Below are 25643 nucleotides of genomic sequence, written 5' to 3' on the forward strand. Positions count from 1 at the left end.
TTGTCTCCCTCTTCTTTCAATTGTGGGCACTGCGTGACATGAGACCCCGGATGCATTGGAACTTTAACTCGTAAGAGATAGAAGAAAACTCAAGATATGGGTGCTCTCGGGCTTCCTCCACCCCAGGTATGAATGGAGCTCTCCAATCCTGGGCATCTGAAGAGCAGCAGTGAGATGGGAACCCTGAAATACATGCCTGAAAACTGTAGATCGGTTCACATCCCTTCCATCCCCCCCTTTCAGCGTCCCTGCGCGTGATGCTTTTGACTATCCCTCAATGTTGATTTTCTCTCTCTTCACTTGTTTATCTTGCCGGCTCCCATCACTTGATAATACTCAATACCTACAAATTATCAAGCCTTTGCTTCCATCCAGACAGCTACTCGGCCCCTTGCTGGAGTCCTCACTGGGCTATTCCTGCCCGGCCCTCTAAGGCTGACTGTCTCCCCTCATTCTCCGCCTGGCTTGCTCATGGAATGGGACATGAATCTTCCTTCAGTTCTTCACCTCTCAAGTGCAGTGAACTTCCGTTCTGTTGGCCCATGTCTCCTGACTCTTCCCTCACTGCCTACTGTAATACTATTTCAGGGCTGTGGTGAAGTACCTCTGTTTTTATCTTAGTCCCGGCAATAATTAACAATTAAATGCCTTTCATATGACAATTTATCAATAATCACTTTGGTGGGGTAAATGTTTGTTACCCCACATGAATTAAAGAAGTCATCTGTCCACATGATAGTCATCTAAGCATGAGAAGACTGCCGTCCATCCATCCATTCACCCAGCAGATACTTATTAAACACCAGGCACAGTTCTAGGCTGTGCAGATATGACGTGGAACAAGTTAGACTAGACCTCTGCTCTCATGCCATTTAAATTCCTGTAGAGACTTAGGAACACAAAGAAAATTTCCGATCGTGATCGCTCACGAGAGGAACAGAGGGAGCGAGAGCTCATTTGGGTCCCTTGGAAAAATCCTTAGGAGGGAGTAGAAGCTGAGCAGAGAGGCTGGGCATGGGGCAAACCAGTCACATAGATTAGGGCAGAGTATTCCAGTGCAAAGGCCGTGGGCAGCGAACACACTGGAGTAGAGCCACCAAGATTCACAGTACACACTGCATGAGGTCCTAAAGGTGGTGGTGGGAAGGCAATGACATCACGTGGGGCCTTAATGGCATAGTTTAAGTACTGATGTCATTCTACGTGTAGAGAGGAGCTATTTCAGTTACTGCAAGTACATGTCACACAGTCTTGGCTCTCTTACAAAAAGTCTCCTTGCCCTTAGGCATGCCTTATTGGCAGAAGGGTGGCTGTCCACGGCCTGAACCATCAAGTTCTACTCCATTCGTGTGGATAAACTAATCTCGGGAGCCAGGGAGAGCTCAGAGGGAGGACAAGGCGGCTCTAAAAACAATGCAGTAGCTCAGTCCATTTTACACGGTGAACTTTGACTCTGGGGGAGATGAGGGCATGTCCCTTTCCCACTGTGAAGCCAGCTCTTCCCCAGATTTGCAAACTAAAGGACAAGGGAAGCTTGGATGGAGGTGTCCTTCTTGGATGTCATCTACTGTGTTGTGCGGTTTGGCTAGGAAGGTGTGAAGGCGAGTGGGGAGTAGACAGCCTTCCAAGAGAGGTAGAACTTCCCAGAGGAGGAACTAAGTCATCATTTGCATAATGAGGTGGCTACACACCTTGTGTGGGAGGTATTTGTTCGCTGTTCATTAGCTGAGGTCATTGCCACAGATAGAACCAGGCATTGGGTACAGACAAAGGCCTGTGTGAAGAACAGAACAAGCTTCCATTGTGGAGCCCAGGCTGATGGCTGGCTTCCCGCTCCTCTGATCAGGATCTCAAAGCATCTATGAGGAGCCCGCCAGGCCACTCCCCACTGGACAGGGTCCTTTCTTGGCCTGTGAAGCCCGCCCTGCAGTGGTCTTGGCTCTGTAACCACCTGTCCAACACAGAAGGTCTGCTCTCTTCTCCGGTGTGCTCCTGAACCCACCTCTCTCCTCTGATTCCTGATTGTGAATGTCCCTCCTTCAGCTCTCAATTCCAACACCACCCCCCCCCCCCAAGGACACTTCTGGACTGATGAATATCTACCTCTCACTGGAATCCAACTTCCATAAAGTGGAGACAACCTTCCTTTATATACTTTAGTGCATTTTTCACTATGCCACCAAAGATGAGCATGGTGCTGGGTATATTGTAAGTGATCAATCTTCACACAGAATAAAAGCTGAAGGTTCAGGCCTGGGGATATGGCTTAGGTTACAGAGTGTTTGTCTAGTATCCAAGTGCTTGGGAGGTGGAGGCAGGAGGATTATGAGTTGGAGGTCATCCTTGGCTACGTGGCTAGTTTGAGGCCAATCTGGACTACAGGAGACCCTGTCTTGAAGAATTTTTTAAAAAATTAGATGAGCAGGCATGTGAGAGATTTGAAATATAATAGAATCTCCCTGAGTTTGGGTCTTCTTATGTAGGCCTTGAAGTTTCTCTTTATTAATGATGGAAATAAGTTCTTTTTTTTTTTTTTTTTTTTTTTTTGGTTTTTCGAGACAGGGTTTCTCTGTGTAGCTTTGCATCTTTTCCTGGAACTCACTTGGTAGCCCAGGCTGGCCTCGAACTCACAGAGATCCGCCTGGCTCTGCCTCCCGAGTGCTGGGATTAAAGGCATGCGCCACCACCGCCCGGCTGGAAATAAGTTCTTAATTGTTAATTTATGGAAATAAGTTCTCTTCAATCTGAACTATGTAATATTTTTAACAAATGCTTCATATAGTGGCGTTTTCAGGTATTTTTACATTTTGCACCCCCAATTCTCCTTCCTTTTTTTAAAAACCTATATGTATAATCACTACATTTTCTACATCAACTATATAGTACTCTGAAAACTAACCTTAGGAGAAAAAAAAAACCTCTGAAGCAACTAATAATTTTAAAATCAGTAGCCCCTGGTGTCCTGCTCGTGAGAAGGCTATGGATCCTAGGCTCAGTCAGGAATGTTGTTTGCGTAGTTATAGAGTAAGTAGCATTTGATTTTGTTTTAGGCCACACTTAGTGGCAAATCACTGATGCAGAACAAAATATAAATAAAAAACAACCCACATTGCTGTGGTAACATAAGAGGGCAGCTGTCAGCCTCAAGAGCAGCGACACTTGGGACTTTCACCTTCCTGAGTCTTAGGGTCTTCTTGGAATAGTCATAATCCAAATCACAGTGCTACAAGAAGCTGTTGGAGGTTGGTGCATCCACTACGATTACAAGGAAGGATGGAGGAGGAAGCGAGGGGCGACCATGAGCTGGAACCACATCCTTCTAACCAGACAGTCCCAAAATACCACATGAAGTTGTTGGACAGCTTGTCTTCTATTAAGCATCATGGAGAGAAGAGAAGAAGTGGAAACGGCCATGATTTAGGCAGGGCAAGTTGGGGACTGGGGGGTAGGTGGGGAGAGGTGCTCTTAACATCATAAACAAATTTGTATTGCTTAATTCATCATCACATGTAATTAAGAGCAATTTAAATAGAACAAGATACAGGAGGTGGAGTAAACAGTCCCCAAGGATCCTTGGCTAGAACAGGGAGCCACAATCACCTTGTTCTTCAGGGAAGTTGAGGCAATGGGCACTAACTGAACATTCACTGGAGGCCACCTATGTCCAGGGGCTTCAACCTATCATCTCTCAATACCTCTGTGCAGTAGGTCTGACTGTCGCCATCTTGGGTGGGGAGGACACTGAGGCACTTGGTAACACTGGCTTCCTAGCTAGGCCTACAGAGGTACTAAGCAGCGAGGCTGGCATTTAGACCCAGGCCACCTCCCTTCCCCATCCATACTTGTGTGGCAGTCCAGATAACCACAGCTCAGACAATAGCATTGTGTGCCGCCAACAGAGCCCATGTTGAGAATCACCAGAACTAAGAAGGGCATGTGGAGGTGATTAACCCATTGTAGATCAAGAAGCTACCAGGTCATCTAGAGACGCTTTGTCTCTCATAGGACAAAGGATCACAGGTCCCTTCACCATAGGATCCTGTCACCTCAGAACTGCAGGGTCCTGCCTGCCAAAGACAGCGGCAGTGATGACCCCTCTACCGTGGATCCCCCGCCCTCCAGAACTGTAGGGAGTTTACCCCCACATACACATGAAAATACATAAAATTACCAAAGACGTAAAACACACTCCAAATCTAACCACCCAAGAAACATTTTAGCCTCACCCATACCTGGGAGGATCATACAGCTTATCGATTTGCTGGGCTTCAGTCTTAGCAACTTCCTTTAAACGCACAGAGAACTGTTACTTTCACAGACAGTTTAAAGAAGAACGGGCCAGTGGCTCCGTGGGTCAAGTGCTTGCTGCACATGCGTGGGGACCTAACTTTGGTCCCCAGAACCCATGTGAAAGGGCCAGGAATGGCAGGGTGCTGAGAAGGTGGAGTCAGGAGGACCCCTGGGGCTTGCTAAGCCAGCCAGCCTAGTTTAGCTGGTGAGTTTTAGGCCAGGGAGAGACTCTATTTAACAACAAAAAGGTGGGTAGTGCTTGTGGAACAGTATCTAAGTTTGTCCTCTGGTTTCCGCAGACATGTGCACATGAGTGCGTGCGTGCGTGCGTGCACCCATCCCCCCACCTACCCCCACTGAGAATGGCAGGTCTTAAACCACCTTCTAGTCAAACAAGCAGGAAATGATTGGTATCGCTCTTCCCAGAAGTCACCTCTATCCTGAACTGGTGTAAATAACATCATTGCAGGCAACTCATTTGTACAAATCTGCTGGTGTGATCCCAAAGTACTGCACCTCTCACGTGGTCAGTCTCTACCTCCCACATCCTCCTTCCTGGTGGCCACAAAGTTCTCTAGCCAATCTTATCCACCTCCCCAAAGCTCCACATTCAACTGTAATCTTCTAGGAGCTTCCTAAGCCACTCTGGTACCTACTGGATTGTCTACCACTCCTGTTTATTCAGGCCCCCCACTGAGCCACAGAGTGAACCATCCATCCAGTCAGTGCAGAAGCCAAGCAATGACCCCTGTAAACATGGACTGACAGAGAATCTTCTCAGAAGGACCACCATGCCTGGGACTGGAATTTCATCTGACATGAGAGGTCAGTGAGAAGAATGTAGAGTACAGAAGAGCAAGAGATAAAACAAGCTTCCACACATTGATCATGAAGATGGAGGCTGAGCAGAGATGATGTAAGTCTGTCATTCACACAGTAGTAGGTGCTGGAGAAGGAGCAGAGGGTGAGCCAGACCTGACCCATGGTCTTTCTTGAGTACAGTGGAGGACACAAGCGGGTGGGGAATTCTGTAAGTGCTCCATTGGGGGTGTACATGAGGGCACAGCAAGCTGTGTATGTCCGTGGGGCCACTGAAGGCCAGGACATTTCAAACCAGGAGTGAGTCACTAACAGCATTTAGACATTGTGCTACTAAGTTCCCGGAAGAGATGTGTGGCTTGTGATGGTGATGTGATGACAAGTGGGTGGATGTCAAGGACAGCAACATCTGGCCCTGCTCTGACACAGACCTGCAGTGTACCTCGTTCATCTAGCCACATCTTCACCTGCGGGCTCAGCCACATGGCTGGACTCTGTAGCAGGGGGGGATGGCGATGGGGAGAGGCGGGTGGAGCATATGAGTACTATAGAAGAAGATGTGCAGTACTACATCCAGGTTCTGGGATCTGAACACAGGTCTTTACACTTACCACACAAACACCTTACCCAAGGACCCATTTCCCCAGCCCCCCGGGATGAGTTTTCCAAAGTGAGAAACCACTCTACAAGGAGAAATGCATAAGCCAGGACCAGCAGCAACACCTGCATGTGAGAGTTGGGAAGGTACAGAGGAGTGTGAGGCCAGGCCCTGCTTCTCTAGCAGGACCCCTGTCTTGGAAGAAAAGGCTTCACTGTTGCCTCCCTTGGGGACTGCAGTGTGATCATTCGGCTTCTGCAGAAGCTGCTTGGGGTGGAGCTGCTGTCCAGTACCATCTGCAGGGACTAGGAGTCCTGCTAACGTTTGTTACCCCGGTGTCACCCACTAATGCATGATGGCGCGGGAAGCGGTGACTCCAGAGCTAATCGGACCCAGGCCTACCGCACAGTCAGCAGAACCAAGGGAAAGTGAACAGGCTTCTGGAGTCAGGATGCAATACCAATAGTCTTCAAGGGTCTCATTGATAATTCTCCACTGCTTTCTACTTCAACTTTTCCTCTTTCTATTACACTTCATTTAAAATTGAGGGGCCGGGAGGACTTCCGCCCAACGCCACACCCCAGCATGTTCGCAGTATGCCGAGTCTTTGAGGCAGGGGACTTGGCTTCTCTTGGCTAAAGGGTATTACAAAGATTCACTGTGCCTATGTTAAAAAAGACCCCGTGATCCTAAGGATGACAGATTCATGTGGAAAACGGCATTTGACTCTGTGAAGCTCTGCTCTTGGGTGAAAAGTGACCATTTTTCAGCTGACCAATCTCAAAAGAGTGTTTTCTTAAGTAACATTTGGCTTTAAGTCTTAAGGCAATAAAAAGACAAATTCCACTCATGTATTAGGTGTCTGTCTTTGTCAAGTATGCCAGAAGAACTGACTTCGCGAAGGAGGGTGAGCGCCTCCCCCTACCCCCATCTGGACTCTGGTTTTCTGGTATGAAGGGGGCTCGGGGCCAGGCCTAGCCAGCAGGCACAAGCTCTAAACATTCCCTTATATGGACACATACGTTGTTAGTGTGAGTGTTTCCTGAAGAGCCCATGGAGCAGGCCAGAAATCAGGCTTCCCACACCCACCACGACCCTCTGCATGGAAAGTATGAGCCACGCTATCAGTCTTCATTTGAGCCTCCATTTGCGGAGAAAAAGCCCACCCAGGACATGCCACATCTGTCTCTGCCGCACAGGCTTCTGGGTCCCAGCAGCTCTCTGCAGCGCAAGCTAAATACATCTGCATTTAATTCTTCTCCTCTCCAGGGTGGGTTGCAGCGTGGGTGATGTTTTCTCACCCACCTCTTCTGAATAGCAGCATAGATGACACTCCCCCTCCCCCCTCCCCCACACGTTTGGCTCTCAAGGGAATAATAGAATTATTATCCTGGATCAGATCAGATTAATATCTGATCAACTGGGAAAGACCTGCAGCCCAGACACCGTGGCCTGCACAGTAGTGTTCTCTTTGCTAATAACATCAGTACCGTCCTTTGACAACCCACAGGGTGAAGTCTTCATTTGGAACCAGCCTGTGTCAACACCTTCCTAACTTCCGCTCACTTTAACTCTCCAGCCCTCCAGATAATATACATTGAAGTGTGCCAATGTTCCCTTTTAAGGAAGACGTAACTGTTTACTGCAATAAACTAAGAATGTAAAGTCAAAGGTGAAGCCCCTCTTCTCTCATTGCCGTTCCCACCACATTCTTCTAAGCTTGGCTCACCAGACTTTTAAAACTAACGGAACTACCAGTTTTATAGGAGAAGGGCTGCCATACAAGAATCTGGAAAAATATCCTCCAGGAAGCGAGCAGTGGCTATCTGAACACAACACTGTGATTTTTGTTCAGTTTCTGCCTTTCTGGGTTTTCCGACAGAACTTACTTCCATTGTCCATTGCGGGAAAGAGCAAAGTGACCATGAATTAGAAGCCAGAGGCAGAAGGTCAGATGCGGAACTGGATCACTCAGCTCTAGAATGCAAAGCTGTCACCCACCCGGCTGCTTACCTCACGACCTTAAACAGCCCAGCTGTGCACATGTCCCTGTCCCTCAGTGGGTGGCTTCTGCACTCTGAAACACACCTGGCTCTCAGCCCATCTCTTGTGCTAGCCATAACCCTGGGGACATCAGCGCCCTCAGAACCATAATGTTTTATCAAAAGACACCCTTTCAAAGGGTCTGATTATAGAGAGACATCGTTAACAGTTCACAAAGATGTGAGGAAATCAAATCCCCCTAACATGGCTGAGTGAGAATAAAAAATTAACAGGTTTGTAAAATTGTCTGGCAATGTCTAGTTTCACCATCTGCAAAACGTGAAGCTGCCCTAGATGAAGGACTCTCAATAGGGTCAGGCAATATCTGGAGCCCTCCTTTTATCTGAAGAGGGTGCTACTGCCATCTAGTGGACAGAGTCCAGCAATGCTGCTCAGCATCATCTAACGCTCAGAACAGACCTCCAACAAAGGATTATCTGGTCTCCAGGGCAGCAGGGTTGAGGCTGAGAGCCTGACCTGTGTCTGATTCAGTGGATTGGAATGATGCTCTCAGCAACAGACTGTGTCTGTTGTGACTGTGGCCCACCATGCTGCAAAGATAAGGTGGGGTGGCTGTCTGAGAGCCTGTGTGTGTGCTGGGGGAAGGGGTCTTCTGTGTTTCACACAAATGCGTGTGTGTGGGCATAACACACAACTGGTTGATGTTAAAAAAAAAAACAACCACCCACACACGATGTGAATAAGAACGTGGAAATCACAAAGTTGTCATCAGGGAACTAGGAATCACCTTGACAGAAACAGGTTAGATTCAATAGCTGCTAAGAATCTACTGACCCGGTATCAGTGGGTACCTGATACACAATCGAGTTGGGTGTGGTGATGCACACCTGTGATCTCAGCACATAGGGGACTGAGGCAAAAGACTTTTAGGCTTTGAGACCCGAGACTGTCTCAAACGTCAAACACAGCATTTACTCAGCACCTAGAAGGAAGACGTTATTTCAATCTGAAAATAAACAGAGTTGAATTTCTACCTTCTACTAAACACAGTGTGAATTCCAGATAATATACTCAGTGGTTTGTTACAGCCTGAAAGGCTAAAGCAACCATGAAATGGGAAACTGATGGATATATCAACCCTTAGGAACAACTCTTCAACTAAAGTCAGCTACACTGTATATACTACGCTCAGATCGATAATATGCAAACAACACCTACAAACCAATGAAGAAACCCAACTAAAAAAGTAAGCAAAAACTCTTACCAGCACTTTACCTAAGAGGGAGTCCAAATGACCAAGCACACACAGCAAGGGCCTAGTGCCTTTAGATCAATCAAAACCATAATGAGAAGCTGAGACATACCTAGAATGGTTGTGATTAAATTCAACTGTTTACCTGACGACAACACATTCATATCAAAAGACACATCCGACAGTCGCTATATCTAACCCATAACAGTAACCAACTGTCAACAGCCCCAACGCTCACTTTGTTAGTAACAAAATACTCTATTAAATGATGGAAGAAAAGGTTTTTTTGGTGTACAGTTTCAGTTCTCAGTTCATCATGGTAGGGAGGGTGTGGCAAGGCAGAGAAGCCTATATCATGACAGCCAGAGAAGAGAGAGAGAGAGAGAGAGAGAGAGAGAGAGAGAGAGAGAGAGAGAGAGAGAGAGAGAGAAACACCTGCACTTGTGGGCTTCTTCCTTTATTCATAAAGAGGATTTGTTTTTTAGTGTGTGTTTGCCTGCATATATGTATGTGTACCATTTGTGTGCAGTACCTACAGAGGCCAGAAGAGGGTGCCATATACCTGGAAACTAGAGTTACAGATGGTTCACATGGGTGATGGGAATTGAACTTGAATCCTCTGCAAGAACAGCAAGTGTCCTTAACTACTGAGCCATTTCTCTAACCCCATACCGCTCTTTTTTCCTCCAGCCTATGGGATAATGCCATTTACATTCGGGATGAGTCATATCCTGTCATCCCTCTAGTTAAGTCTTTTTGAAAATGTCCTTCACAGATATATCTGTAGGGCGTGCTTCACTCGCTTGCCAGGTACCTCCTGACACAATCCAATTGAAAGTTAAGATTAGCCATTAGCACCCGATCACTCTAAAACACTATTCAATTCACCAACAAACACAATGGGAACCATCTACAATACAAACTGCACAGAGAGCCGTGGATGATAAACCTCAGACAGAGGGACAAAATATACTGCACAATCCCACTTCAATGAGCTTCAAAGACAGAACTAAGCTCTGGGGTCAGACGTCAGAATCATGGCTGCTTTGAAGGAATGTAAGGAGGCCTGCGACTGTTCTGTTTCTAGGCTTGGTGGGGGTTACATGGGCTTGGTGCCCGATCAAGCTATTCACCGAAGATTTCCACACCTGACCACACATGTTCCTGAAAGACACCACACAACCCGACAAAAAGAGAAAAGTCAGGTACATCATCTTTGGACTCATATCACATCTCCAATTTGGAGATCCACAAGCATATAATAATGAAGAAAATACATTTATCCTTTTAAGCATACACTCTTTATACCTTGAGATTAAGGCTGAGTTACCGCTGTCACTTTAGAAAGGCAGGTGACAGAGTAAGAGGAAGTACCCATGGAGCTTGTTTATCAGTGTGAAAGTCATGACAAGTGAAATCTGAAATCCACTAGGAGGAAGCGGCAGCTACGGCAAAGACCTGGAGAAGGGCTTCTCGCTCCTCGCAGCTATCTGTTCCTACCATTTCCAACTGGTCTTTAGATCCATGCTAACACATCAATACGATTTCCAAGTAGGACATGAAGCCATTCTTGGTAAGACCAAATGTCCCTGCTGACCTCTAATCCATGCCTCTTTCCTGAAATCTAGAGACAATGGCTGGGGATCCCTCAGCCTGGTGAGTTCCTATTTATTACTCAAGGTATCGTTTTGTAGGTTGTTTATTTTGCATATGTAACCCCACGACCTATCTTTATTTACAAACCCACATTTTAGTTGACACGCCTTGTGCTAAGGTGAAAACTACTCTTGGACCCCATTCTTGTTGAGGGTTTCAGGCTTTCAGAAGAACGCACAGTCCAGTTACACAGCTCTTCTATGGCCTTAGTTTTCCCCCTCCCTCCCTCTGCCTCCCTCTGCCTTCCTTCTCCCCTCCCTTGCACCCTAACTCCTTCCCTTTCTCTTTTTTCTCACCCCTCCCCTCTTTTTCCTTCCTGTCTCCTCTCTTCCCATCCATTCTCTCTTTCTTTGCTTTCTTAATGGGAACCACTGATACACCACTTACAGATCTAATTTCCACTTTCTAAGCTAAAAAAAGCTCTGGAACTCTCATGCCCTATTTTCATCCCCGCAAGCACAGGTCAGGATAGTTGGAGATCTCCCCATTTGTCAAAGTAGACAGCAGAGGCTGTCGTCTTGGTGAGGGTGATTCTGGACTCTGCCACCCACTTCCCCCAGACAACCAGGACCAGGGTCACCCATGTTTTCATCTGTCTTGGCTGCTGACATGTTCTCCACACTGTTGTGTGCATGCTAGGACAGTCAGCTAGGTGAATTTAAACCCTGAGTGTCCTTTTGTCCTTAGTGATGGAGCTGGGAAAGATGCTTCCTCCAAAATTAGCCTGTAATGATATCATGACCTCCAGGTCTGAATGGAGGCTCTCACTCACAGCTTCTCCTGAAAGGGGGGGGGGGCTCACATGTCTCCCCCCACATCTGCTACCTTCTCCTTGTGCTCTTGAGACCCTGAACAATTTTTTACTACTTATCCTTGTGACTTCTGAGGGCTATGTTGCTATAGCAACCCAGGCCCACTGAACTGTGTAAAGAACCTGTTATCGGGAAGAGGAGCCATTAGCTGTCTCCAGAGTCCATTTAAAAGAGAACACAATTACGACTCACAGAGGGCACCACAGGGCCATTTCGGAGCTTCCGGGGACAGTGAGAGTCTGAGAGCAGCTGGTCCAAGTGCCCCAAATTAGGATGAGGACAGACACGGAGGCACGCCCAGGCTCACCTGGGATGACACAGCTACCAGTGAGTGACATCCGCTCTTGCTCTGCAGCCCTCACGATTAGCTTTTCGTTTCTGCCTCAGCTGTATCTCTCACTACCCCACCCCTCTCTCCAAGGACCCAGGCTGCAAACAGCCAGGGCCTCGTCCTTTGCTCTCTGCCCAGTTGCTGCTTCCTCCTTGTGGCCAACAGGACCTTTGAAAAAGTCAGATCCTCCCTCCTCTCCTGCCCAGAAGCCCCCAGCAGCTTCTGCCAGCGTTTTGTGGTCACAGGATGCCTGCCACATGGCTGTCTCTCCCCCTCAGGTCCTGCCTTGGCCTTTCTATGCCTGCTCACCCTGGATCCTTTCTGCTCCTTCTAGACACCAAGTTCTACCTTCCAAAACAGCACATCCTCCCCAGGTCCTCCGCATCCCTGCTGTTACCCTGATCATGCGCTCCATAGCGCCCCCGTATGCACTCACCCTTTTGTGAGATCTCCGCTCATCTCCCCCTCCAGAAAGAAGACAAAGATGCCTGTCTCTTATTTGGGGGGTGCTCTCTACCCCCTCGAGTCACAATAAGCAGAGGGTCAGCTCTTAGTCACCTACACTTTGTGTGTAGATAAAGGAGATGCCCTGAGGGTGTTCCATTGCACCTGAAGAGTTACGTAGCCCCACATCACTCCATCCCCACGGCTGCACCCTTCTGTTTCCTTCCATTATCCTAGTCACCAGACACCTTCAGGACTGGGTCCTCCACATAGAGGGAATGTGTGGGAAAGAATATGGGGAGCACAGCCTTTGGGCACGTCACATCTGTACAGCAGGGCCAGCAATGCAGATGACCCACTAGTCAGCAAAGGGGCTGCATCTATACAGGCAGGCACCCTTGCGTCAGCTCCTGTGATGCTGCCACTGTTTAGCTCTTGCTGCCTGTACTTTATACGCGCCATCTCTCTTCAGCCATTAAGCTGGGTGGCAGGATAATTCCTTTGTCTCCAATCACAAGAGCTGAAGATGCAGGGCTGCCCTTGGTCTACGACAGCTTCCGTAATGAAGTTCCCACGCATTCTCCAGGACAGTCTTCAGGGAAGCCCTGCCTTAGTCCCCATACTGTCAGGTCCAAAGGAAACCCCATGACTCCAAATTCCAAAAGGCAGAAGGGACAAATGTCTATCTGTGGTGCCTGTTAGCACCACAGCATTAGCGCCACACCTGTTAGCACAGCAAAGGGCATGCTGGCCTCCAGGCTCCCTCAGTATCACCAGTCCATCCTGGCTCTTCTCACCTCCTCCCTATCCTAAACTTCCCCAGCTACTCACTCCCCTATAACCCTGACATTTCCGCCATGCTCTCTGTCTTCCTCTCTGTCTCCCTCTTCCCTGTCTGCTCTCCCACGCTCCTTCTCTACATAGCCCCACCCTGCTCGGTTCCTGCTTCTCTCAGAGGCAGGTCCAGTATGCTAGCTATGTTCAAGCTCCTACTTTCTCTCTCTGTTCTGGATACTTCCAGATGCCTCTGGCTGTTCTTTCTCTCATATCTACAATAAAAGCCTTTCCCTTAACCATATCACAGAGCGGTCATGTTGTCAGTTTATACACATACCACACTGGCTTCTATTTTTTTCTCTCCCTGGACCCTGTGCTTGACCCTCACAGCACTACTGACATTAAAAATATCATTTCCATGGCAACATGACAACACTAAGCCAGGCAGACACCTTTGGGGGCCTGCACTCTCAAAGTACTCTTATTTTCAGCTAAAACCTTATGGTGCAACTGAACAGGCCTAGAGGCATTTCTGTCCATCACATTAATTTTTAAAATATCCTTTACAGGGACTAGATAGATGGCTCAGCAGTTAAGAACACTGACTGCTCTTGCAGAGGATCTGGGTTCAGTTCTCAGTACATACAAGGATGCTCATAATCATTCATAACTCCAGCTTCAGGGGATCTGATGCCCTCTTCTGACCTCTGCAGGTACTGCACACATATGGTACACATACATTCAGACAGGCAAAACACTCATACACATGAAAAACAAAAATCCTTTTACACATCTTTTAAAATTATGACGTTAAAGCATGTTTAGGAACAGTCCCTAACTGGACATGTTCCTAAATGTGTGGCTACCTGCATGAATATGCGTAGGTTCCCTGGATAAAGTCCCCATGCTTTTCTTTGTTCACAGAGAAATGACCCCACACTCTTCTTGCCTGCTGCAGATAGCAAGCTCTTGCCACACTTTCACACCTTGCTTGTGAATATTTTGCCTTTGCATTCACTAAGATGCACACCTCTTGCATTCGGTCACAAGCACACACAGGGTGCAGGTAGCAGCTGGCTACTGCTGCTTCTTCCCCCAGCACAGTACTGGTTGGTGGTGAGCTGGCCAAGAGAAAGGCCAACTAAGACTTGGCCGCCTTCCCTGAGGCCCAACGGGGGTGCGGCCAGTGCTGGAAGCCAGGTATGAGCTGCCTCTGCCCCCTCTGGCCTTCTGGCCTTCAGGAATGAAAGCATGTATGTCAGGCCTGAAGCCTTGGCATCTGGGTATGTGTGGGATCCCTCCAGTGTGGGGATACCATAGGTTCTGTAGGTTCAGGACTTACCAGAGCTTGCTCTATGAGGAGACAGAACAGGATGGCATTGCCCACTTCTCTGAGGCTTTGGAACACGTCTGTTTTGAGTTCTGCATACTCGATGATGTCCTTCAGTTGATGGTGGAAGAACTCCAGGATCCCTGAGAGCCATAAGGGGGAGGTGAGTGGGACATGGGCACTGTTTAATCAGGTTTATGGGCAGTGCCAACTGAGCCACAGCCCTAGACTTAGCTAGCTTAAGGGTGGGACTCCATGCAAAGGTCAATACTAGACAAAGCTCAGGAGGCTGGCACAAAATATCTGGAGCAAAATAAAACACATCTATAATCCCACATGGAACAGCTGTGGCCTAGCTGACCCTCCAACAGGGACCTGAATTCCTAACGGCAAAATTATTATTTATAGATATTATCTACTGAGTTAGGTATATCTATAATATTTCATTACTCATAATATCAACTAGACATTATCATCTTTTTTCAGATGAGGTTCAGAGTGGGTAAGTGACCCACCCAGAGTCACACAGCCAGGAAGTGGTGCAGCTAGGTGTGGACACCAGAGCCTCCGGCCTCATCCTTTTCCCGTTCTCAATCAAACTCATATGGAAAATTATGTCTCAGCTTTTGGAAACAAAAAATACAAGGCACCACATTTATAGCTTCTGTCTTTCTTCATATTGAGTGGTTAAAAAAAACCCTCATTTCCAGCCTCAGTTTATCTATGTCACACGGCACCCCAGCTGGGGTACCAGCTACCTCTAAGCAGACAAACGGGAAAGCCTGCTGAGGTGCTGAGGACCATACATGGAAACTTCTCTTCACTGTTTAAATGCTCTCACACTTGCAGTTCAACTGCAGCTGGCCAGCAGTCCAGTGGGCATCCTCAAAGGGCCCTTCGCCGTCCTGACAGAGGATGATACTACTGCTGGGGGAGGGGGAAGACAGGTTGAAGGCTATCAGGCCAGTGGCAGGAAGAACCAGGATGTCAGTTGTCTGGCAACTTAGAGACTGAGATCTCCTGAGGTGGAAGCCCCGCCCTGCCTTGGGTGCGCATTCATTTCTTCCCCCTTACCCACCTGGGGAGCCATACTCATGCCGAGGCAATCGGCATATTTTCGGCATCACCTCTATCAGTGTCTTCACGTACTGCAGAATGGTGCCTTGGAGCTGCAAGATGATACAGATGAGTGAGCTGGAGTGAGATAGCCCACTGTTATACTCTACACCTCTGGGACAAATGCAGGGCCACAGTGGGATACCGGAGTTCTGTTGAGACTTGTGAGCAAAGCATTTAAAAGCGGGGAATAGTCCCCCCTGTCCTTTATAGACTTTATGAGGGGTGTGGGATATCTAGGTAAGGGTTTTTTTTTTCAGGGCTGGGAATGCTCATGATATGGAGACTAAATGAAATGTAGGCAGGGAACTGTGAGGATTAATGCATGTAATCTAATTTAAGCATGGAAAATTCATAGCACATTCCTCTACATGTCCAAGGAAAGACATCTTTAATCCATTACCTCATTTTTTTCTGTTTTACTCTGGACTTGGCACGGCAGCCCTTAATGACCTGTAACAGCTTCTCATGGCTGCTTCTAAAGAACTAGACTGAGCAAGAGAGTTTGGCTTATTCCATACATGGTTGACTATAAGTTATTTCTCTTCAGGAACTCAAGATTTCCAGAGAAATCTTGCTTCCATACTTTGGCCTTGCTTCAGTATCCCCACAGGGAATTAAGTGAAGCTCCAGACAATCATACTTGGGGCACACACAGAATGTTGGTAAAGGGATACAGAACTCCTTGTAATATTGGTAGCAGTGGTCAGCAAGAAACCCCAAGGACATATGAGAATTAAAAAAAAAATGGCAGCACCTGAGCTGTGGATTTGCTATGCTAACGTCTTCTGTTGTTGTTTTGATTTTTGTGTTTAAAGGGTCTCATGGAGTCCAAGCTGGCCTTGAATTTACTATGTGGCTGAGGATGATCTTGAACCTTTGGTCTTCCTACATTTACCTCCTAATGCTGGGATTACAATTTGGTACTACCACAGCAGCCAGCTCTATGGGAGTTCCAGGAACTGAACCAAGGACCTTGTACATATCAGGCAAGCACTGAACCACACACACAGCCCATCACGCCGATTTAGTTAACAGAGAGCATAGCTGGGCAGCATGAATAGTGATCTGGCTTTGAATGTCAAAATCAGGATTTCTCAATTCAGCAAAAACAAGGAGTGAGTTCTAAGTCACAAATGGGGAGGCAAAGGTCAAGAGGTCAATTCAGGGCTAGACAGCTCAGGGGTTAAGAGCACTTGCTACTCTGGTTGAGGACCTGGATTTGGTTTCTAGCACCCACATCAAGTGGTCATAACTGCTTGGAACTCCGATTCCAGGGGATCCATCACCCTCTTCTGGTCTTTGTGGGTAGCATACACATGATGCACATATAGACAAGCAGGCGCACGCGCGCGCGCACACACACACACACACACACACACACACACACACATAAAAATAAAAGTTACATAAAAAGAGGTATAAGGAAATATACCAGATGTGTAGAAACCACCAAGCAATAAGGACCAAGGACTCCCGGGGTGACATCTAGTGGCAGAGCTGGTGCACCTGAGATTTGCTTTTCAGCTCAGAAAAACCAATCCTGTGCACAGCTCCTGTACCTGGGAACATCCAAGCAGCAGCATCTCCCCTTACCAAGCTCTTGACGATTTTTAGTAGTTCCTCCATGACCACGGCAATGCCCTGGTAGCCCAGCAGTCTGCAGATGGTCTTGAAGTGAGGGGGCCCCACAAAGTTCCTGTAGGAGCTATAGATGTGGCTGTAGGCAATGTTGAGAGGCTGGAAATAGAGGTTGAGGAAAAGAAAGTGAGGAACCCCTGAACGGATGCTGGCAGGTATTTTGCTGATAGAAGAAATGGGATCTTGCTGCCCAGGCCTCCCTCACTGGTCCTGGAGTGAGATGTGTCCAGTGAAGTGATGGAGCAAATGTCACTAGGCTGGAGAAGCTGTTGCCCAGTGGGAGAGGGGTAAGAGCTCCAAGGTAAATCCAGAATATGAGGACACCTGCTACCTGTAACTGTCCACAGACAAATCGAGCCATGGTCTGGGATAGCGTGGCTGCCTTTCTCCTGGAATTGGTTTTGTATCTAGAGATTAGATGTCAAGACTGAGCAGCTGATTGGCCACTGTCTTCTGCTCTTGGCTTTTTCCATCTGTGATATGAGGGGATTTGGGAATGGCCAGCCCTGGGCATCAGGAGATTTTATATTGGAGAGCTCAGCAAGGCTTTTTAAGTCTTGGTTTCCTACTCTGTGAATAATGGGAACTGGATTAAGTTAGTAGTGTCAAAACCTTGAGAGCAACAGTCCATCACAAGAAAGATATCATAGGCACTCACATGCAGAATATACACAGTAGAGCTGTGGGGATGGGCACTGCTGTGGGACCCAGAGCTCCGACCTGGGGCCACCATCATCCTAAGGACCCTGAGGGATCCCCTAACTGAATGAGACAGAGCTAGAGGGATCTTTCTGAGCTGGGTGTGGTGGTGCACATCTGTAATCCTATTACTTAGGCAGTTGAGGTTGGAGGATTGTGAATTCAAGACCAGCTTGGGCTACACAGTGAAATCCTGTTTGCCTAGCATGAACGAGGCTCTGGGTTCTATCCATGGCCAGGTGTCGGTGAAGACGGTGGTGATACCTGTCTGCCTGAGACTGCATGACCCAGGGCAGGTCTGAGACTGGTGTTTATGAAAGATTGCAGCTCTATGGTGACCACCCACGCCTTGCTTCCCTGTGCGTTTTCATTCAATGCACACAACAAATGATTGTGATTTGTGACCATCTTAGCCCCATTTCACAGATGAGGCAACTAAGGCTCTGGGTAACTGGAAGTTTTCTCAAGGTCACAGAGTCCCTAAGTGAGTAAGCTCTGATCTGAAGCATGTATGGCTGATCCTAACATCTCCACTCTTAGCTCTCCCTCTAGGAGTTGAAATCATGTACCTGTGATGTTCAATTTCTTAGCTAAGGTTTCACCTTATTTCTGGGCATGCTTTTCTTACCAGGTATTAAAAATCTTGTGCAAGAGCATGTCAATATGAGAAGACTGCACCGGATACTCTATTTGCTAATTAGTTAGAAAGTCTACATGAATGAAAAAGAAACCATTATGATATGTGTGGAGGCTTGCAAGACTCTCCACTTCTTCCTGAGTCATCAAAGAAGACTTAATCAGGTTCAGTTTGTGTTGAGTTTGGGATGTCTGGTGAGACATTACCCAAACACAAAGTGAGCACCACAGTTCTGGGATGCTCCCACAGGAAGGATGTGTGAAGAACAATTAGCACTCCCATCAGTAACTCAGGTGCATGCTAAACTGGGACACCCATTAACTCACACCTCAGTGTGTCTGGTGAGCTCACGCCTGCACACAGGGAGGCGTGGAGCATGAGAAAGAATGGGATTCTGCACTGAGGAGCCGGAGTTATTGCAGTAAACTGCCTAAACCTAGAGAAAAGCGTGGCCTACGCCATTTTTGAACGTAGAGAGGGAGGGAAATGCAGCCGATTTCTGATTATGGTGTCCACTAAAGTCGAAGTTGACTCCTGAAAGTGTGTGGACTGTGACCGCAAGAACCCTGAAGCCAGGTCACATAATTTTTTTAAATGTGCAGACTAAACCTACCTTAGTGCTTCTGTAACAGGCAACGTTATCAAGTGGGAATGTGGAAAGGGCTGTGAGGCTCACACACAATGTTAGGAGGTGATTTGGTTCAGGCCCCATCATCAAAGCATTATTTTGTATCCTTCTGTCTCCTTCAGAGTGCAGGAGTCCAGGGGCCAAACAGACCTGACTGGAGAGGGGCACAGACCTTTCAAGGGAAGTGGGAAAGCATCACATTCTGCCTGGGTTGTTTGACTCCTGAAACCATGATCTGTGGAAGGATGGACCTGCTGCTATGTCCCTCTCAAATTTACACACTGACTACCGCCCCCACCCCCCAAGGTGATGGCATGAAGAAATGGGGACATTGGGTGGTTAGAGTCCTGGTGAATGGGGCTTAGTGTCTCCATAAGAAAGGCATGCAGGCTTGTTCCCTCTCTTGGCCATATAACAGGATGTCTGTTTGCAGAACAGGAAGTTCATTTGCAGACCAGACTTGGATCTGCTAGCACCCTAGTCTATGATCTTGAACTTGGACTTTCTAGCCTCAAGAGCTCTAAGCAATAAGTACTTGTTATTTCAGTCACCCAGTCCAGTGTGTTCTTGCTATTGCAGCCTAAGCAAAGCCAAGTGTATTTTACTTATATCCCAATATGAAAGAAACAAAAACTCTACTTTTTATATCATAGCCTAATTTACTTATTTTTCAAAGATTAAAATGCAGAACCATGCTTTGAATTTTCTCTTGCAGCTTTAGCATACTAGGAAACACGAGAAGACAAAGCTTCCACATGCTCGTGGCCAGGGGGACAGGTGACAGAGCTCTTGGCTGGTCCCAATAGCCCCCTCATTCCCACTCATATCAGGGACTCTTGGCTTTTCCTATGATCCCAGGGAAGGAATTTCTGCTCTGCACAGCAGAGGGATTTCAGATGGATATGGGTGACAGCAGCAATTCTTTTTTTTTTTTTTTTTTGAGTCTCTATTTTTATGCATTGAAACTACAGGATGAGCCCTAGGGTAAGCACAGTCATAGCTGGTTCAAATCCCAGGATCCTATTTTGTTCTTCTTGTTTATTATTATTTTTGTGAGACAGGCTATTGTTTATGTAGCTCTGGCTTGTCTGGTATTCACTATGTAGTCCAGGTTGGCTTTGAAGTTATACGTAGTCTCCTGCAGAACCCTAATTTACTAGTTGGAGGTACTTGGGAGAATTACTTACAATCCTTGGTTTTCCCTAAGAAGATGGTACTTGAAGTTTAACAGGTAAGAGATGTAAAGCCGTAAGCATGATGCTTGGCCCCAGAGGCACCCATGGAAGACTCATTAATCGTTTTTTGGCTGATAATCACTAAGGAAGTAATGTCTTGTTCAACTCCTTTCCTCCCAGAAACTATGGCTACTGTGGTGATTCCCTCGATATGGACAGCTTCAATACATGAGGTCTAATTTATACAACATAGTGGGCGTCCCACAAGGGGACAGGACAGAACTCAGAGCTGGAAGCAGCTGATAAAACACACCCTCAAATTCAGATTTTGTTCAACATCAAAACATCACAGAAGTGAGTACTGTCCAGGACATATAGGCCCGGCAGTGCTCACCCCAGGAAAGAGGCTGGAATAGAGGCACTCTGTCATTCCCTTCCAAAGTGTAGTCTCCACTGCTTTCCTGCTGGGTGCTTGTCTATTTGAGCAGTCTTTCAAACTCCCTTCTTCCCCTAAGGACCTCCCAGGGCCAAGCACCTCTAGCAGCACAAACAAAAAATATCTTCAGGTATAGAGACTGGTCAGCAGGCTGTCCCAGTTTTAGGCAGAGGAGAAACACTTTGGAATTACTTTACCATACAAGGGTTAAAAAAAGTCCCCCCTCCAAACCCACTTGGTACACGTAGGAGGTCTCTGGTGCCAATCCTATGTCAGCCTAGATGGCAAGTTTAGGCCTCAGTAGAACCAACATGAAATTTGCAGACTTCCCCTTCACCTCCTAAGTGAACAAGCTCCCTGCCGCACCCCCCAAATCCACCACATGCAACAGGAAACACACACATGCAGGAAAAGACATGCTCACACACACACACACACACAACCCCCGAGGGCACACCTCTGACCTGCTGGCTCAGCAGGAGGCTGGGCCCTATTGAGAAAATGTGGGAATAGGGGAGCCTGGGCATTTTCTGAGGTTCAGCAAAGAAAAATAGGAACACAGTGTGACTTGGGACTCTGGACATTTGCCACTCATCTCTCACAGCAAACCATCTCCACTCACTGACTCAGGTTACAACCACTGTCCGAGGGGAAACTAATTAGATTTCATGTAGCCCGTGTGAAATCAGATGTTTAAATCTAGATGACACAAAGTAGATAATCAGGAAATAAACCAGCCCGACTGAGGAATTATTACGGGGCAGCCCAGGTTACAGTTTCTGAAAAAGTAAATGGCATTTTTCTTTACATTTAATTTTATATGTGTGTGTGTGTATGTGTATGTGTGTGTGATGCACAAGCCCACACCATGGTGAGTGTGTGGTGGCCAGAGCACAACTTCTGGGAGTCAGTTTTGAACTTAGGTCGTTAGTTTTACACAGCGGGAGCTTTCTTCCACCCCCTAGGTCATCTCGCTGGCCCACAAACAAGACTTTAAGAAGAGAAAAAAAGTGATGAGTTTGGTCTGGGGGGCACTCTTAATTATCACTAGTAGCCAACTTCTAAAACAAAACAAAACAAACAAAGGAAAAAAACTGTGGGGAAAATATACCCAAGGTTACAGTTATCATTGTACCAGTAGTGATGGCTCAGGCCTGGGACCCCAGCACTTGAGAAATGGGAGCAGGGTTGTCCAGAGTGTAAGGCCGCCCTAGCCCCCGTCCCAACTCCAAACTAAACCAAACCCAAACAAACCTAACATTGACCATCTGCACCTTTTTAAAGGGTAGTATATCTGGATTTTTAATCCTAAAACCCCCATCTCTCACCAGATGGTGAGCACAGCCCCAGCCATCTAAAAAGTGAGTTCTATTTATTTGGCTAATCCAATTTGTAAGTACTTTGCATCTTCTGCTCTCTGGAATCACGATTACTATTTCAGAGATTTCCCAAGAGGAATTAAAACCCATCCTAACTTCCTGTTTGTATTAAGGCTTCTCTAATGAATGCCGGTACACGCCACAAACATGGGTCTCTGATGGAGGCTGGAGAGCTAGCTAGCTGTAGCTCAGCTCTCTTAAACCACTGCAGGTCAATATTGACAGGATGTATGGGTAACACACCACACCACCCTTGACAGACAGTTCACAGGACAGATCCACCCAGCTGCAGGTTCAGAGCCATTGCTAGGGCTTGAGCAAAGGCACAGATGTGTCTGCCTGTTGCTTCTTGATATTTCTTAAGCCGTGGAGCTGCGGTTCAAACCCCCGAGTTCCTTCCTGGGGTCCATGGGGTGACAGACCCAAAGGAGTTGCTGGAGAAATCTAAAGAAATGATGCTCCTCTCTTGAGCCACAGGTTAAATGCACTTAGATGTTAGAATTTCTGGAGGAAACCAAAGCCAACTCTAACCAAATCCCTGTGTTTGTAATTGGTACTCATTTGATGACACACCACATGAAAACATAAGGATGTACTGCATCTTGATGGGGTTATTTTTTCATTTTATTTTACAGTCAGAGTCTCGCTTTGTATACCTGGCTAGCCTTGAACTCTCTATGTACACCACACTGGCATCAAAATCACAACAGATCTGCCTGCTTCTGCCTCTTGAGTGCAGGGATTAAAAGTGTATATACCACTATGCCCAGATCTTTCACCTTTTAACTCCTTCATGTTGTCCAGCACCTTTTCTGTGGCCACCATAAGAAATTACCACAAATCTGGTACTTTGAAACATTCTGGTAGCCATGAATAAAAAATTCACCACCACTGATCCCACATTGAAATTTAGCTTGTCCACATTCCTCCCAAAGGCTCCACCGGGGAATCTATTCTTTGCTTCTTCTAGCTACCAGGGGCTGCCAGGACCTCTATTTTGTGACCACATCACCTCTGGCTTCCGGTCTCTCTACTCAGTCTTTCCATCACGTCCTCCTGCTAGGTGATTCTCTCTTCTAAGGCCACTTGTGATGCTTCAGAGCTCCCCCTGACAATGCAGTTCCTAAATTAATCACATCTGCAAAGACTTGGCTCTAAAACAGTAAGAGTTCCAGGATGGGGCTGGAGAGATGGCTCAGTGGTTAAGAGCACTGACTGCTCTCCCAGAGGACCTGGGTTCAATTCCCAGCACCCACGTGGCAGCTTACAACTATCTGTAACTCCGGTTCCAGGGCACTGGACACCCATGGCAAAACGCCAATGCACATAAAAATAAAATTTTTTTTTGAAAAAAAAAAAGAGTTCCAGGATGAACTGGCTGTCCGTGAGAACCGTTATTAGCTATGACAGCTGGCAAGGTGACACCATCTTCATTTAGAATAGGAAATCTGAAGTCCAAATCCAGCAAGTGCTGCCATAATCATAAAAGCTTTGATGGGGGGAAGCCATGCTGTGGAGCCCAGGGACAAGGGGAGCAGTGGTGACTTCCAATTGTGAGGCTTTTTGACAGTGTTATAACCTGGGCTGGTGGCAATACCCCAGGTCAGTCAAGGTGAGATGTGTTGACACTGGACAGATGCTCCATGAAGATGGACCCAGTTGGCCAGAGAGGCTTGGACCCTCTGGACCGTGACATAATGGGGATTGGCGGCAGAGCTGGATGAAGTTTCTATAACCAATCCATCCATGGCTGAGACAGAATATTCTTTAGCTATCGATGAGCATGCTCACAAACGGAAACATCAACAGTGTCTGAAAGCTGGGACATTACTGGAAAATGACTAAAAGAATGAATAATTTGTGTTGAAATCTGTATCCTTCTGAGATAGTTTGATGATGTTGTAGAGTTCAGAGAAGACCTTTTTTAAAGTATCAGATCATATATTCGTCTCGATGACATCCTCCTGTGTGGCGGTTCTGAGGCAGGTGTACTTGGACTCCAGGGCACAGGATGTTCAGAAGAGAAAAGGCTTGCTGGATGCAGCCCCCTTTCCTCCTAAGCACTGTCTTCCCAATTCCCTCAGTTACATTCAGGTGGCTGCGTGTTCTCTGCAGGGCCCCTTAGTTCTTTGCTTGTCCCTATCATTCTGGAATACATTATGGCACAATCTTGTCTCTACCTCTCAAGGGCTGATAACATCAAGGCAAAGCAGGGTAGGGTAGAGGGATGCAAGCAGGGCACTGGATGCAAGCAGGGCCACTGGATGCAAGCAGTGCCCAGGCTCTGTGACCACTGGGCCTCGGCTTGAAGCAGTGTTGTCCTGTCATTTGGCCTTGTGAGTCTAGCCAGCCTGACTTCCCACCTCTGCTGTGTGTGGGGATGATTAAAAGAGCCCTGCTGTCATGTGAGTAAATGGGGAGAACACAGACTGTACTCCACGTGCTCTCAGGGGTCACTTCTGACTTGTGGGATACCTTGAACCTTTCTATAGCCTTTCATTTATACACAAGCATATGCACTAAGAAATTCAAACCAATGCTGCTGATTTAAGGGGGAGAAGCAAGACAGTGCATGCAATTGGTGGTGTGCATCTTGCTTCTTCGGGTCTCAGGGCAAAACTGCCAGAGGCATAGAGAACAGTTCTGACCCAATGACCTTCTCCTAGCATCAAGAACTACTGTTTCTAAGCCCAACCCTGCACAGATAAGGATGAGTTTATCAATACCTTTGCAGGCATTGCTGACACTCCTACTGTGTAGGTGAGTGAATCAAGGCACATGAGAGGGAGGGACCATGTCAAGGCCACACATCCAGAATTTGCCTCTGAGCTGGAGAATCTAAAGCAGTGGTTCTCAACCTGTGGGTTGTGACCCCTCTGGGGGGATTGAATGACCCTTGCACAGAGGTGCTCATAGCAGCTATCTTGCGTATCAGATAGTTACATTACTATTCGTAACAGTAGCAAAATTACAGTTATGAAGTAGCAATGAAAATAATTTTATGGTTGGGGGTCACCACAACATGAGGATCGCAACATTAGTGTTTTGGGAGGCCTTGCTGGTCAGAGGTTGTGGTCTATCATGGTCTGGCAGCTTTCTCCAAAAGCTCAGCAACATGCTGCCCCCTTCCCTCAGCGAGACTTCCTATTCTCTACCTGCCCTAATCTGGAGAATGTCCCTGGGCCCAGAGGACTGACCTTATCTGAAAGCTGCTCTAACTCTTGGCAATTTCCTGCTAGAAGTTTCCCCCTGCTGCACGTATGGTAACTAAGACTTATACTAGGAGCTTTGCTATAGGACCCTGCTGCCATATACAAAGTCTTACTGATAGAGGCCTGCCACTTAATGCAAATTAGGAGATTCCCCAGCCACCATCCCCAGCCTTTATATTTCCTTTTCTTTCTGGAAAGAAAAGGGGAGTTGTAACACTTAGACCATCTCCCCAGGGAGCTGTCTCACAAGCCATCGGATCCTGCCAACTCACCTCAGCTCCTTCCTCCCTCACAGATGGCAGCAGTTAACCGAGGAAGAAGCAGAGCCACACATCAGGAAGGTTGAGAACCACTGCCTGGGTTCCACACCTCTCCCAAGTACAAACCCCGCCTACTCTCAGGTCATT

The 25643-nt window shown here is 47.2% G+C and overlaps 1 protein-coding gene across 1 annotated transcript in view; it reads right to left on the reverse strand.

The window, feature by feature from the left end:
- Positions 1-25643, reverse strand: part of Cyfip2 (cytoplasmic FMR1 interacting protein 2) — a 119170-nt gene that overhangs the window by 12528 nt on the left and 80999 nt on the right. Inside the window, exons 24-26 of the mRNA XM_059270392.1 lie at positions 17026-17169; positions 15392-15482; positions 14326-14456 (exon numbers count right to left, since the gene is read on the reverse strand). Of these exons, the coding sequence (XP_059126375.1) occupies positions 14326-14456; positions 15392-15482; positions 17026-17169 (366 nt within the window). The remainder of the gene's footprint in view (positions 1-14325; positions 14457-15391; positions 15483-17025; positions 17170-25643) is intronic.

This window comes from Peromyscus eremicus, chromosome 8a, assembly GCF_949786415.1.
Source record: "Peromyscus eremicus chromosome 8a, PerEre_H2_v1, whole genome shotgun sequence".
In the NCBI taxonomy this organism is placed as follows: domain Eukaryota; kingdom Metazoa; phylum Chordata; class Mammalia; order Rodentia; family Cricetidae; genus Peromyscus; species Peromyscus eremicus.